The sequence below is a fragment of the Lampris incognitus genome, chromosome 6 (assembly GCF_029633865.1).
Source record: "Lampris incognitus isolate fLamInc1 chromosome 6, fLamInc1.hap2, whole genome shotgun sequence".
In the NCBI taxonomy this organism is placed as follows: Eukaryota; Metazoa; Chordata; class Actinopteri; order Lampriformes; family Lampridae; genus Lampris; species Lampris incognitus.
This window is the reverse complement of record NC_079216.1, coordinates 50,247,488-50,263,555: the sequence shown is the minus strand read 5'-3', so window position 1 is coordinate 50,263,555 and position 16,068 is coordinate 50,247,488. Positions and strand designations below refer to the sequence as shown.

Here is a 16,068-nt window from a genome sequence, read left to right as displayed (position 1 = left end):
GATCATCTGTCACTCCCCCTCGCAGGATCCCTGTTTTGCTTCTATTGTGTATATGTGAGCGTATGCATCACAGCGTGCACACGTCAGTAAACACACGGTTTGTCCGTTGAAGTGATGAGTGCAACACAAGAAAAACGGTGTCAAAGAATTAAGAAATGTAGCCATTTAGTTTTTGTTTTTATTGTTGTAGTTAATTATGTCCACAAACTTTCTTAAAGTGAAATTTGGTAAAAAGACCAAAATTGGATTAAAAAACAAATAAAAGCAAGAAAAATGAAAATGGAAAAAAAAAAAAAGAGAGTTACAGATGTAACTGCAATTCTGGACTACTGTAGCAGTCAGTAAGAATGAAATAGATTGCAATTTCGGGAAAAAATAGCGGCTTTCATTGAGCTCTAAACCACCCAATTTAGCACATCTAGAGGAAGACATACAGCAAAGGTCCCGTGGACAGATTCAAACCAGTGATGCTGCGATTAGGTCTTAGTCTGTATGTTATGCGATTGACTGGTGGAGCCACCAGGACACCTGGAACTATAAACTGGTTATGTAGTTCTCAAAGCCAGCTCTTTCTCTGTGCCTACAGATAGATGAGGTGCTACGGCAGGAGGACAAAGCAGAGGTCATGTCAGGTCACATAGACCAATTCCTCATCGCTACCTTCATGCAGCTAAGACTCATCTATAACACTCACATGGCTGACGACAGACTGGACAAGAGGGACATCTTCAAACTCTACAGCTGTATTATAGGAAATATGCTGTCTGTAAGTTGCTTGCTAAAGTCTCTTTCCGACTGCTCACCTATAGCTTGGTTAACATTACCCAAGAGGGGCGTCCAGCAGGCTTGCCATTGAAATTGATTGCCACGATTAAAACAGATTAAACCTTTGGTGACTTACTAGTTTAAATAGCCTACTCTTGTACCCCTATTCTGTTTGAGTAGTTGGCTTGTGTAATTTGTCATGCTGCTTAACTATGAGTTGTGTTGGTGCTGTCTAACCTAATGGAACCAACTTGTTAACTCTGTTCATGTGGCAGTTATGAATTTGGGGTTGATGTTGGAGCATTGAAAGGTTTGGGATCAGGGATGTGTATTTAAAGGCCTGATACCACTCTTTCACTCACCTCTCTCTTTATGGGCATCTCCATCCCTTTCTTTTACCAGCTGTTCTCAATGGAGTCCCTTGCCAGAGAGGCATCTATGGGGGTGTTGAAAGACCTGATGCATGGCCTAATAACTCTCATGTTGGATGGAAGAGTGGAGGACATAGAAGACGGGCAACAGCTCATCAGATCAGTCAACCTGCTGGTAGTCAGAGTGCTGGGGAAATCTGACCAAACCAACATACTCAGGTAAAGGGTTTGTGTGTGGGGGTGGGGGGGTGGGGGGTTTACTGAAGATGAGCAGGGGAGTGACTGAAGTAGGGGTCCATATCAAAACCCAGCTTCAGATAAATTGGTGGCAACATTTTCATTCAGAGAATACTACATGCACTGCAGTTGAAATACACTGAGATGTTTCCTATTGAAATCAGTACTGTGCACATAAAGCCTGACATTGTCATACTCAGTGCTTACATTTTGTAGCACTGAACTATAGTTATTTCACTTGGTATACTCAATGCCTACATTATGTAGTACTGGACTATCGACTGAGACACCTTGATGGATCTCTTTTTAGTGGTAATATTTTTTCTCTTTTTACATATTTCCTATTGAGACATATTTTGTAATTTTTCCCAAGCTCTCACTCTTGTTCTCTCTCTCTCTGTCTCTCTGTCTATCTGTCTCTGTCTCTCTCTCACTCACTCACTCACTTACTCACTCACTCACTCACTCACTCACTCTCACACACACACACACACACACACTTAAATTCTTTCTGCCTCCCTTTCTTCAATTCTCTAGTGCCCTGCTGGTGTTACTTCAAGACAGTTTAATTACGACAGCCGGTTCTCCCATGTTCTCTGAACTTGTCATGAAGGTAGAATTGAAAGAGTTCTATGTGTCTACAAATATTAGTTTAAAGGAATAGTTCAGAATTTTTGAACTCTGTCCCCATTTTATATCCACCACTCATGTAGTACAAAGGTAGGTGTCATTTTCATTGTCATCAATCCTTTTCTTTGTACTGGACACAGCTCCAGCTTGCCATCGAGAATTCAATACAATTAATGGGGGACAAATCCACTTGTTCAGCTCTAAAAAGCACTCCACAGTTGAGCCAAAGCTATCTTGATTCTACAGCCGTTTATAATAGCGAATTCATGTGATTGTTTTAAAATTAAAAAAAAATTTTTTGAAGTCAGTTGTGGTAGTTTCCTACCGTGCTACAGCCTGCAATAGAGCCTACGGGCAACCTGGAGGAGTCACTCTTTGGTAGCACAGTAAAGCAGATACCAAGAGAGAATTTGTCATTAAAAACGAGTGAAAATTTTAAACTGCTACTCGAATTTGTTATTTTAGTCTTCTGTAGCATCATGGCAGCTTTGGCTGAACCATGGAGTGCTATTTGGCACTGATCGAGGATTCTCCATTTTTCCCTCATTAATTGCATTGAACTGTATGGCAACCTGAAGTTGCATGTCAAGTATGAAGAAAACGACGGATGACTATAAAAATAAAATCTACCTATGTATTGCATGACTGGTGAGCATGATATAACGATGGACTTCAAAATTTCCCAACCATTCCTTTAAGGCATTCTCTGTCCTGTCTATTCAAATTGCTTAATTTGAACCCCAATCCACATATCTTAAGTACTCCATGGCCTTTTATTTTAACGTGGTCCCTCTACAACTGCAAATTAAAGCTTAGGAAAGCAGCACAGCTACTTCTGCCTCCAGTCTTTCAACGGATAAAGTAATGTTTGCTAGCCTCAACAGAGCATGCACTTAATGTGCACTTCTGTGATAGATTTTTTTGTAATTAAGTTATTTGCTGGAAAAGACAATTTCCCCACACATGTATTAACACCTCATCACTTTCCTTGTTTAATGGCAGTGTCTGTGGAGGATGATCCGGTTTCTTCCAGAAACCATTAACAGTATCAATCTGGATCGGATCTTGTTGGATGTCCATAATTTCATGAAGGTTTTTCCCAAAGAGAAACTCAAACAACTCAAAAGTGATGTACCACATCGGACGCTTAAAACTCTGGTGCACACACTCTGCAAGCTCACTGGAGCAAAGGTATAACACACTCAATTACACACACACACACAGCAGTTTTTTTTTTTCAGGGACACGCATCTACTTAACAAGTTCAACCTCACTTGCCCTTGAAAACCTGTATTATGGACGATATGTTTATGATGGGAAATGTCATCACTGATTCAAGTTCTTTTAATATTGTTTAGATCCTGGACCATTTATCAATGATAGAGAATCGTAATGAGTCTGAGTTGGAAGCCCATCTCAGGCGGGTGGTCAAACATTCTGGAAATCTGTCTGGACTCAAGATTGACAGAGGAAATGAGAAGACTGGCCTGCGCACAGTGAGCAACCCACTCATCACTCACAGAGCACACAACACAGCCACACACATACTATGCACACTCTTGTCACACACCAAACAAAACACCCAGAGGCAATTGCCTCAACCACTTCAAAATACTGAATGGCCAATAGGTAGGCAGGTGGACATGCGCACACAGGTACAAGTTTGGCTGTAATGTGTGTATGTAAGAAGATTCTGGGGGTTTTTTTTGTTGTTGTTTTTTCTTTTGTGTGTGTGCTCGTTTTGGTGTATTTTGCATGACTGATTAACAGGAAACCTAGGTAAGACACTGGTATGAGCTCTGCCAGAGAAAAGCATGCATCTGTTCAAACTGTAGCATGCAGAAACAGATGTTTGCTACCTAATACAATAAGAACTTAGGAGTGATGAGGGTAGTATTGATTTGGAGCCAGGATAAAGGATCCAACCCTTTGGCAAATACAGTGGTGCTTGAAAGTTTGTGAACCCTTAAGAATGTTCTATATTTCTGCATAAATATGACCCTAAAACCTCATCAGATTTCACACAAGTCCTAAAAGTAGATAAAGAGAACCCATTTAAACAAATGAGACAAAAATATTATACTTGTACTGAGGAAAATGATCCAATATTGCTTATCTGTGAGTGGCAAAAGTATGTGAACCTCTAGGATTAGCAGTTAATTTGAAGGTGAAATTAGAGTCAGGTGTTTTCAGTCAATGGGATTACAATCAGGTGTGAGTGGGTGCCCTGTTTTATTTAAAGAACAGGGATCTATCAAAGTCTGAGCTTCACAACACATGTTTGTGGAAGTGTATCATGGCTAGAACAAAGGAGATTTCCGAGGACCTCAGAAAAAGCCTTGTTGATGCTCATCAGGCTGGAAAAGGTTACAAAACCATCTCTAAAGAGTTTGGACTCCACCAATCCACAGTCAGACAGATTGTGTACAAATGGAGGAAATTCAAGACTATTGTTACCCTCCCCAGGAGTGGTCGACCATCAAAGATCACTCCAAGAGCAAGGCGTGTAATAGTTAGCCAGGTCACAAAGGAACCCAGGGTAACTTCTAAGCAACTAAAGGCCTCTCTCACATTGGCTAATGTTCATGAGTCCACCATCAGGAGAACACTGAACAACAATGATGTGCACGGCAGGGTTGCAAGGACAAAGCCACTGCTCTCCAAAAAGAACATTGCTGCCCATCTACAGTTTGCTAAAGATCACGTGGACAAGACAGAAGGCTATTGGAAAGATGTTTTGTGGACGGATGAGACCAGAATAGAACTTTTTGGTTTAAATGAGAAGCATTATGTTTGGAGAAAGGAAAACACTGCATTCCAGCATAAGAACCTTATCCCATCTTTGAAACGTGGTGGTAGTATCATGGTTTGGGCCTGTTTTGCTGCATCTGGGCCAGGACAGCTTGCCATCATTGATGGAACAATGAAGTCTGAATTATACCAGCGAGTTCTTAAGGAAAATGTCAGGACATCTATCCGTAAACTGAAGCTCAAGAGAACGTGGGTCATGCAGCAAGACAATGACCCTAAACACACAAGTCATTCTACCAAAGAATGGTTAAAGAAGAATAAAGTTAATGTTTTGGAATGGCCAAGTCAAAGTCCTGACCTTAATCCAATCAGAATGTTGTGGAAGGACCTGAAGCGAGCAGTTCATGTGAGGAAACCCACCAACATCCCACAGTTGAAGCTGTTCTGTGCGGAGGAATGGGCTAAAATTCCTCCGAGCTGATGTGCAGGACTGATCAACAGTTACCAGAAACATTTAGTTGCAATTATTGTTGCACGAGGGGGGGTCACACCAAATACTGAAAGCAAAGGTTCACATACTTTTGCTGCTCACAGATATGTAATATTGGATCATTTTCCTCAATAAATCAATGACCATGTATAATGTTTTTGTCTCGTTTGTTTAATTGGGTTCTCTTTATCTACTTTTAGGACGTGTGAAAATCTGATGATGTTTTAGGTCATATTTATACAGAAATATAGAAAATTGTAAAGGGTTCACAAACTTTCAAGCGCCACTGTACAATGTAACCTATGGGCCCTGTAGTGTGTAGTCTTGGGACACATTAAGACATTTCCTTAGTTAATGATACAATAATCCGTGTGGACGTGGGATGGACTTTTGGGCTCCAAGGACAACAACTTCAATTTGGTATATGTAAGATGTGTGAGCCTAGATAATCTATTTTTTGAAATTGTGTTCGTGGATTTGGAATTTAATTTACTCTTCGTTAGTGCCCTTGCAAACAGAGGTCTTTTCCAGTGGAGACCTCTTCAGACAGCAGGAGCACGTTACTTTCAGACAGACTTGGAGATAGAGAAACAAATGAAATTACTTAAGATTTATTAACAGATTATCATAAGAAAAAGCATGTTAGATGTTAGAAAAGAAACATTGATGCACTCCTGAATCTGTCAGTTTCAGAAGTATCCTCTAGGTAGTGCACCTTCCTTAAGAGTTCATTATCATAAGCTTTCAGAAATGTTGCAAGAGGATAATACTGGAAACAAATGAGCTGTAGGGGAATAAATAACTCAAGGTAATGCAGTGTTATTTGAATGAGTCCAATGTATATTTGAATTTTACTCTCTTTTAATTCCATGGTCAGCCAGGATTTTTCTGATTATTTTTTTTTAGATTAAGATCATGTACACTTGTTTAATCTTTTACATATGTGAACTGTACTGTATTTTTCTTTTTGTGCCCAGGAGGATCGGATGTCAAAGGCCAAAGTAAGTGACATCCTTTCAGAGATATTCAAGAAGATTGGATCCAAGGAGAACACGAAAGAGGTTAGCTTATTTTTGTGTGTGGATAAATGCAAAATGCATACATGTGTACCAAATGTCCTATTGGTACAGCTGAGGGTCAAATAAAGATATATAGCATGGTGAAGTCATCTATTCTCAACTCAGTATGACACTCCACACATTTCAAGTGATGATCATTTTCAAGTGTGTATGTGAGAGGATGCTATAACATAGTTTGGATATGTTGCTTTTCGAACACACATCTGCACCATCAATGTTCAAGAGAATGATGCTGGCATGCACACACACAAGCTGACCTTTTTTTTAATTACGATATGAACATTGATGGTACAGATTTGTTTTTGACCACTAATGATACTGTTTTGTCTCAAGGCCTATACAACGCAAGGTAAAAAATAGAACTCCAAGTAAATCAAATTTGATTCTGAAAAAAGTAAAACATACCGAAACAAAGTCATAAGCTAAAAATAGATACATGCAAGCATGAGCCAATAGATGTAGAATATAGGAGTTTCAGAGGTGTTTTCTTAGTTAGAAGGAGATGTCTGTTGATGCAGACTCAGGAGTCCTTCAGCAACCACTCTGTTCTTCATGTAGAGTCCTGACTGATGGGCTGTGTCTGTTTCTCCAGGGACTGACAGAGCTATATGAGTATAAACAGAAGTACTCTGACGCTGACTTGGAGCCCTTCCTGAGAAACACGTCACAGTTCTTCCAAAGCTACGTGGAGCGAGGGCTTCGCATGATCGAGTCTGAGAGAGAGGGCAAAGGACGCATCCAAACCTCAGCAGGTACACCTGCAAACCAGCTGGGCTTAATACTGCCATACTATTACTGCTATCTTTCTCCATTTCTTATCATCAACATGCAGGGGGGGAACCTGTGTCCTTAACAAGGATGGGAAACCTCTCATTTAACTTTTTTTTTTTTTTGCGCCTCACTCTGTCTCTGCCTTCACAGTCATCCCCCAGCATGGTGTGGACTTGGGTCATCTTAACAGCAGTAATGGAGAGGAGCTGAAACCAGCCGTGTACTATGAGAGACTCAAAATCCTCCGACAGAGACAGGGTCTGGAAAATAATTCCAGGGTTGGTATTCTGACAGTCAAACATAACAATTGCCAGTTTAGTTAGTCCTCACAATGAGACCAAATATCACCAGGGTTGCCATTAAATGCCAAGCAGTACACCTAACTGAGTGGTAACCACAACCATACTCACTCCACTAATGATGAATGCATCAGACAGAGCAGTTACTTATTGATCATAGTTGATATTGATTAATATTATATCAATTCATAATCTGGGGTCTGTAATTACTGGCCGGTTCTCAATCATTTTTGTATTCAGTCATTAACATCTATGAATTGTGATAAGTGGCTAGCATCTCTCAATCGGCGGTGATCTCCCAATAAGTACGTTGCTCAGTATTTATGATTTCACTAGTTCTAAAGATAAAATATTTCTGCCATTGTTTGTCTAGTTTGAGAACTATACTTGTATTGTCCCAGAAAAGTTGAATCAGTTCATCTGGACACCAAACGTTTAGTCACTCATCTACCTGCAGTCAGTTGGCTAAGAACTGATGAAGTCACTTAGATGAGTGACGAAACGTTTCCCACTAAACTTGGATGTCCAGATAATAATAACAATAATAATACATTTTATTTGTGGGCGCCTTTCAGAGCACTCAAGGACACCTTACAGAACACAGTAAAAAAAAAAAAAAAGCAGCACTGTGTCAGACAGCATGAGATCAAAACAAAGCAGGATAGACAATAAAAAGTTAATACAACAGATAAGTATAAAATTATCCTCTGCACAAAACTCAGTGAAGCGTGGATCAGACTGAATATGCCAGTTTGAAAAGGTACGTTTTGAGATGGGATTTGAAGGTTGAAAGAATGTCTGCGAATGTCTTGTGGGAGAGAGTTCCATAGGTGGGGGGCAGAATGACTGAAGGCTCTAGACCCCATGGTAGTCAAGCGGACCAGTGGTGTAGTGAGTTGGAGAGCAGAAGAGGATCTGAGAGTGCGGGAGGGTGTGTGGATATGAAGGAGTTCAGAAAGATATGAAGGAGCTAGGTTATTAAGGGCCTTGAAGGTGAGAAGCAGGACCTTTAAGTCAATATGGTATTTAACAGGGAGCCAATGGAGTTGCTGAAGAAAAGGAGTGATATGATCTATGAAAGGAGTTCTGGTAATGATACAGGCAGCTGAATTCTGGACCAATTGAAGTTTATGAAGACACTTGAGGGCAAAGAGGATAGAATTACAGTAGTCAATACGGGATGTAACCAGGGTGTGAATGAGTATGGCAGTGCTGTTAGGTGTAAGTGATGGGCGAAGACAATATTGCATAGGTGGAAGTATGCAGACCAAGTAACATTGTTGATGTGAGCTTCAAAAGATAATGTGCTGTCCAGGATGACACCCAGTCTCTTAACCTGAGGCGATGGGGCAGCTGTAGAATTGTCAATGGTTAGAGAAAAACTATCAGGTTTAGCCAAAGTAGATTTAGTACCTACTAGGAGGACCTCAGTTTTATCACTGTTAAGTTTGAGGAAGTGGTATGAAAACCAGGATTTAATTTCTAGTAAGCAGTCAGAAAGGGAAGTGGGTGGAAGAGTGGAGGCAGGCTTGGTGGATAGATAAAGCTGGGTGTCATCTGCATAGCAGTGAAATTGAATGCCAAATTTCCTGAAAATGTGGCCAAGAGGTAAAAACCGATTCTACATTCAACATTTCTGGGATTTCTACACTTGGATTATGGAGCATGCATCAAGACATATACTTGTGTTGCTAAAATTTAATCTCTCCATCATCTCTCTCTCCCCCTTCTCTCTTTTATCGATGTCTCTGTGGGGTGTCTCCCCAGCTACAGCAGGGTGGAGGAGGTGATGAGGAGCTGCAACAGCGAGCTCCCATCTCCTCCCTGCTTTCGTCCAAGCCAGCAGTGGCATCTTCCACAGACATGCTCCACAGTAAGCTGTCACAGCTTAAAGAGTCCAGGGAGCTGTACCAACAGGAGCTCAACACTCACAGCCACTCCCCGACACACGCACACACGCGCTCAGCCTCGCCCTCGGCCAACCTGGACGACCTGAAGAAACGTTTGGAGAGGATAAAGAGCAACAGGCAGTAGAAATGGGAGGAGTCCTGACAACACGTTGAATCCCACTACCCCCAAGCCTCCCCTGCAACTCAGTTTCCAACTCAGCTAGAGGTTGAACCACCAGGCTTGCTTCTAGCCTGTATTCAAATTTATGGTCAGGTAGCAGTAAACGGTTAACCCCGTATTTCACATTTCCACAGTAGTATCTTCTAGAAACAAAACCCAAATCGAAACCCAACTCCCTAATGCCACGCACTGTGCCTGTGTTTATGTAAAGCAGTCATCAGAAAATAAAAAGTATCCCAAGCTGACCTGTTCACAGTTTAACATAATCAGAGTGAACTGTAAGTCATTGTGTTTGAATGGGTCTGGACGCAACCCCCATTGTATAAACACGGGCCTGGGATCAAAGGCTTCATATACAAAATGTCAAACCTAGTAAGTGTTTTTAGCTTTTATTCAGACTGAAGATAGCAGATTGAAAGTTAATTTGTTTTGACACAAGTGAAAGTATCCTAACTCTAAGGCATAGACTTCACTTGCTTTTTTTTTTTTAATCTTAAACGCTTTTCTTAAAATTGGTACGTAAACTTAATGTTGAAATGTTTTCAAATCTAACTCATCCTGTTATCAGATCACAATTGGATTGCATCGCATTGTCCTTCGCTTAACAAACAAGACTAGTAAGAATTGAATTCTGAATCCAAATGTAAAATCTGCACAAATTGGCATCGTCATTGTGTCAGACGGAGATGTTTAAACTACAGAAGTTTGTGGTCTGCCAGCTCTAGAGAGTTTTCCAGTTATCTTGGTGGCGACAGTGAAACAAACCAATCTACATTACATTCCAAGCACTGGAATAGTCATCGTGCCTATCATATCTTCCACTACCCCCCCCCCTCCCTGGCCTGCTCCATCAGGGAGAATCCTCCCATGCGTCTCCAACACTCCTGTGTGAACTTTCAGTCAAAAGAAAACAAGAACATTTGTCTCACTGTATTATAGGGAGAAAATAAGTGGACTATCTTTTTCGGCTGTTTAGTATTGTGGCACAAAATGTTTGTATATACTTAAAGGTTGCTAACCACTGAATAACAGAAAAATACTTTTGAAAGGCTGCAGGATAAAAAAAAAAAGAAAAAGAATTTTAACTCTTCGGCACAGGTCTTATTTTCTTGCGGGTAACTTAACTAAGGATGGAACTGCATATGATCTGATATGCCCCATTTTAGGCAACCATACGAAGGTCAGACATGTTTTGTGAAGAGTTAAAATCACGTGTTGTGTACCTGTGTAGTATGCAGCCATTGTAGTGTCCCTGCCATTGTAGGGCTTAGATTAAAACATGACTCCACCTTGTGGCTGAACACTGTACAAACACGTCTCCGGCCATCGTTCTCTGCTTGTCATTCACTTTTAGATCCAGTTTTCACAGCTCACCTTTTTCTAGAGCATTTAAATCACCTGGTGTTGCCAGCTTAGTGATCTAGTTTCTTGGAACATCTGTAGTTCTCAGTGATTTACCGAATTATGGCTTTTCCTCTCTTAATCATAAAGCTGTCTGAAGCAAGCCGGTCATCTTTCCTACATGTTGAAATTGCGTTTAGCAGTACTTAGGTTTATGTTGTTGCCATCGGGGAAAGACAGGTTAAACATGGTTGCATTTACACAGTAAGAGCACGCCTTTATTATTATTTCCCTGTTGTTTAGAACTGATCTTCTGGCTATCTAAATAGGTGTTAATTCAGATTGCATGTTATTATCTCCCCGTTTAGACAGAAGATTAGATCGGGCAGACGCGTATCGTGATCAGGCTCACCTACAGAGTTCTCTGGTTGAAAGATTACCCCCCCCCCAACAACAATAACAACAAACTAATCAGCATCAGATCTAGAAATGTACAGTTCAAGGATTTTGTCAGTTTTTGTTCTCTACTTTCCTCCTTTTGGCGTCCTAAATGCCCCCACCCCACCCCTGAATGGCCATAGTCACAGCACCTCATCTCCCCCTTTCAGAGAGCAAAAAAATCCATTTCTCCTCATTCCCCTTCTCCTTGGAGAACTGAGCAAGCCATTTCTTGAAGGTGTTGGCTCCCAAGAGGAGTAGGTCATTTGGTGAGGTGGTGGTATGAAGTGTAGAAGCAGGATGTCTTGGCTGTATATGCGTAACGATGCCCTCCATTACGTCGCCGCATCACATGTGACATGTCCGTCGTTGCACAGCGCAGCCGGGATGGAGTCACCGGTTTAACTCGGGTACCGGCCGCAGGCCGGGACGGTGGCGCTACCATGGCTGTCACTGCCATCTCCAAACTTTATGTATGGCTCTTTATCTGACTGAAGGAATTTTACTACTTTATGTTTTTAAGGTCGAAGAGCATGGCATGATGTGATTGTTTGTTTTTATGTAAATAAAGTTTGCGTTACTAAAAAAAAGCTGCTTAATTATTAAAGTAATTGTTTTTCTGATGAAGGTGATGATGGCTATGTCAGCCATCTGTTCTGTAGCCGATTGTTGATGGGGGGGAGGGCATTGTTTTGTATTTAATTCAAATGCCAGTAGTCTTACATTGTTGCTCTCTAGTTTTTCGTGTATAATCCATAGTTGGAAATGGCAATAAAGTGTTTTGTTTTTTTAACAATCTGTATTTGTTTGTTATCGTGAATTTGTTGGAAGCTAAACAGCTAAAAGTAAGATCATTTTTCTTTGTCGGTTTTACTATTTAGCTTTGGTGTTTTCCAATGCGGATGGCATTGTGATCTGTAGTGAGAGTAGGGTGCAGGGTGAGGAGAGCCTGGAGAGGTGGAGGTATGCACTGGAGAGAAGAGGAATGAAAGTCAGTAGGAGCAAGACGGGATACATATGCGTGAATGAGAGAGTGGATAGTGGAATGGTGAGGATGCAAGGAGTAGAGATGATGAAGGTGTATGAGTTTAAATACTTAGGGTCAACTGTCCAAAGTAACAGGGAATGCAGAAGAGAGGTGAAGAAGAGAGTGCAGGCAGGGTGGAGTGGGTGGAGAAGAGTATCAGGAGTGATTTGTGGCAAAGGGTACCAGCAAGAGTTAAAGGGAAGGTTTACAAGATGGTGGTGAGACCAGCTATGTTATATGGTTTGGAGACCGTGGCACTGACGAAAAGACAGGAGGTGGAGGTGGCAGAGTTGAAGATGCTAAGATTTTCACTGGGAGTGATGAAGAAGGACAGCATTATGAACGAGTATATTAGAGGGACAGAACAGGTTGGACATCTTTATGCATTCTCAACAGTCCAGGTAAGAAAATCAAAGAAGGTTGAATTGGTTCATCCGGATACAACGTTTATTGACAGATATGTTTCACCCCTCATCTAAGTGACCTCTTCGGTCTCAACTGACTGCAGGTATCCCCACCCTTATAAACAATACAGTTGCATAATGACCTAGACCCAATGATCGGTTTCATACGCAAATATGGCCGTGAGCATTAACTAGAGTTTCAATGGCCATGTGTACTATTCGCAGAGGATTTGGGAATTTTTGCAATCGCAGCGTGGACAATCACATCAAGTTCACCAGGGAGGATGTGAAAAATTACAGGTTAGGCTTCTTAGACTGAAATTGAAATTGGTGATGGGGGACATTTGATTGTTGATGTTTACCGTAAACCAACACATACTGATCGGTACTTAAGGTTTGACTCTCATCCACTGGAGCACATACTAGGAGTCATCAGGATGCTGTACCACCGAGCTGACAACGTCCCCTCCGACACAGTGGCCGGGGAAGGGGAGAAATCCCACATTAAACAGGCCCTGGTTAAGTGTGGTTATCCTAACTGGGCATTTGTCAAAGCCAGGAAGATGCCCAAACAGTGCACCAGCCAATCGAAGAGAAAAGGACAACAGCTGTCTAAGTGTAAACCAGTGGTGATTCAGTATGTGGCGGGACTGTCGAAAAAGTTTAGGCTCATATTTTCCAAACACCGTGTCTCAGTTGCTTTCAAACCCCAAAACCTGCTGTGCCAGAAACCGGCCCACCCCAAGGATCAGGTCACCCCCGGCAAAACAGCAATATAGTGTAAGTGGTTAAGTGCCAGGAGGATTGCCATGACCCATCCATCCATCCATCCATCCATCCATCCATCCATTATCTAAACCGCTTATCCTGCTGTCAGGGTCGTGGGGATGCTGGAGCCTATCCCAGCAGTCATTGGGTGGCAGGTAGGGAGACACCCCTAGCCAGGCTGCCAGGCTGTCACAGGACGGCTTGCCATGACCTTTTTGCCTAATTGTACATCGGGGAAACCAAACACGCTGGCCAAAAGAATAGCACAACACAGGAGAGCTAACGCATCAGCCCAGGACTCCACAGTCTACACCCATCTACATGTGGCCACTCTTTCAATGGCGAGGATGTGCACATCCTTGATAGGGAGGAACGCTGGTTTGAACGGAGAGTCAAAGAGGCCATCTATGTGAAGAGAGAACGACCATCCCTGAACCGAGGGGGGGGGGGGGCAAGAGTACATCTGTCGCCATCTTACAATCCTATGATTGCAAACTTTCCCCAGTCCTCTGTGAATAGTACACATGGCCATTGAAACTAGCTAACGTCCATATTTGCACATGAAACTGGTTGTTGTTTTCAGTCACTATGCAACTGTATTTGTAAGGGTGGGGATACCTGCAGTCAGTTTAAACTGAAGAGGTCACTTGGATCTGAGTGATCAAACATATCTGTTGGATCCAGATGAACTGATTCACCTTTCTTTGACTCTGGTCGCATGGTTTGGAGACAAAGCAAGAGAGGCAAGATTGAGATGGTTTGGACATGTGCGGAGAAGGATGCTGAATATGGAGCTGCCAGACAAGAGGAAAAAAGGGCGGCCAAAGAAGAGGTTTATGGATGTGGTGACTGGTGAGGGAGGACTTGCATGTGGCTGGCGTGACAGGAAGATGCAGAGGACAGAAAAAGATGGAAACGGGTGATCTACTTTGGCGACCCCTAACGGGAGCAGCCAAAAATAGCAGTAGTAGTAGTAGTAGTAGCAGCGGTAGTAGTAGTAGTTGTTGTTGTTGTATCTTCCTTAGAGTATTGCCCAACTTATACTGCTAGGTTTACAACATTAATCAGCCGGGAGACGGATTCGAAATTAGCCGTCATGACAGCCGGTAGTTTATTCACAACAACTGGCACATGACACGCCAAGTCACCCTAGTCTGCCTATAGGTGGCAGCAACGGACCAGGTATAATCACAATATCTAACTTCTCCCCACTTAATGAATATGTGGCATCACTAATATCAGAACACCTGTAACCAAATAAGCTACTATCATGACATGTAAACACTATGTTGTCCATGGTAACTAAAATGTCTCAAATCCCTGGAATCAAACTGTTCAATTACAAAATAACAATAAGAATTAACAGTCCCCCTTACTCCCAGTGACAAGCAATAATATTCTCTTTTCTTTTTTTTTTACTAATGAAATGAGGTGGACTACTCAGACCCTGCCATAACCCTGGGGATTATTCTGCCCCATTCTTCTGGGTGTGGCTACTATAAATCTAGGCGTTTAGGAGACCGCCATTCTCTTTGGGGATACCGGCGGTTAGCACCGGCCTCTCGCGGATTTACAAGGGGTGCAACAGGGACAGACGTCGGTGTGGAGCATGACGACAGTTCTGTCTCTGAAACTGTTGAAGAGGTGGGCCCAGAAGAAACAGGTTCTGTGTGACCTGGTGCATTCTGGGTGAGTGTGTGTTGGGCTGGGTTGTCCTGCTCGTATGGCTCAGCACAGACCACTGGTTGTGGTGGTGTAGTGTTCCCAGACGCTGTTGCTGCAGCAAGCAATTGGTCTGTGTGTCTCTTCCAGATGATGTCCTCAGTAGTCCGGGCTGTATAGGTCACAGGCCTTGTCTGTGCCAGGACAGTGGCTGGCACCCATTTTGGTCCGGTGTTATAGTTGCGTGCCAGTACACTGTCACCTGGGAAGAAAATCCTTTCTTTTGCTTTATGTTGGCGTTGTTGAACCTGAGTTTGTTGTTTCAGGTGAACAGTCTCTTTGGTCATTGGTGATTTTAGGAGGTCGAGGTTGGTGCAGAGCTGTCTCTTCATGAGCAGTACCGCAGGAGCAGCTCTTGTGGTTGCGTGGGGCATATTTCTGTAAGACAGCAGGAAGCTGTTCAGCCTCTGGTGGAGAGAGCCTTGGCCCTGAGAAGCCTTCAAAGTGTGTTTCATGCTCTGACCAAATCTCTCTGCTAATCCATCAGTAGATGGGTGATAGGGAGCAGAGCGGATGTGTTGCACTCCATTTACCTCGAGGAATCGCTCGAACTCTTATGAAACAAATTGGGGCCCGTTATTACTCACCAGCTGTTCCGGGAAGCCAAACCAACGGAACATTTCCCCAAGTTTCTCGATGGTTTTCTCAGCTGTTGTCAATCTCATTATGGCCACTTCTGGCCACTTGCTGTGGGCATCAACTGCCACCAGAAACATCCTCTCCTCAAACGGGCCAGCAAAATCAATGTAGATGCGATGCCAGGGTCCCTCTGGCAATTCCCATGGGTGGAGGGGGGCTGGTTGTGGCATGCCGCGCACCCGCTGACAAGACGGACATGTTCTGGCAGTCTCGTCTATTTGCCCATCCAGTCCAGGCCACCAGAAGTAGCTCCTGACAAGTTCTTT

At 42.6% G+C, this 16,068-nt stretch overlaps 1 protein-coding gene across 4 annotated transcripts in view; it reads left to right on the top strand.

Moving 5' to 3' along the window:
- ckap5 (cytoskeleton associated protein 5) overlaps positions 1-12,038 on the top strand; it is a 66,038-nt gene extending 54,000 nt beyond the window's left edge. For 2 of the 4 annotated variants that reach the window (XM_056281730.1, XM_056281729.1), the window contains 9 exons: positions 587-766; positions 1,168-1,355; positions 1,911-1,986; positions 3,006-3,194; positions 3,362-3,499; positions 6,222-6,305; positions 6,916-7,075; positions 7,245-7,372; positions 9,161-12,038. In XM_056281730.1, the coding sequence (XP_056137705.1) occupies positions 587-766; positions 1,168-1,355; positions 1,911-1,986; positions 3,006-3,194; positions 3,362-3,499; positions 6,222-6,305; positions 6,916-7,075; positions 7,245-7,372; positions 9,161-9,427 (1,410 nt within the window). In that variant the 3' untranslated portion in view covers positions 9,428-12,038. Of the gene's footprint in view, positions 1-586; positions 767-1,167; positions 1,356-1,910; positions 1,987-3,005; positions 3,195-3,361; positions 3,500-6,221; positions 6,306-6,915; positions 7,076-7,244; positions 7,373-9,160 lie in introns of those variants that run through there. The other 2 variants (XM_056281732.1, XM_056281733.1) reach the window with 2 other exon arrangements.
- Positions 12,039-16,068: the final 4,030 nt, after the last annotated feature.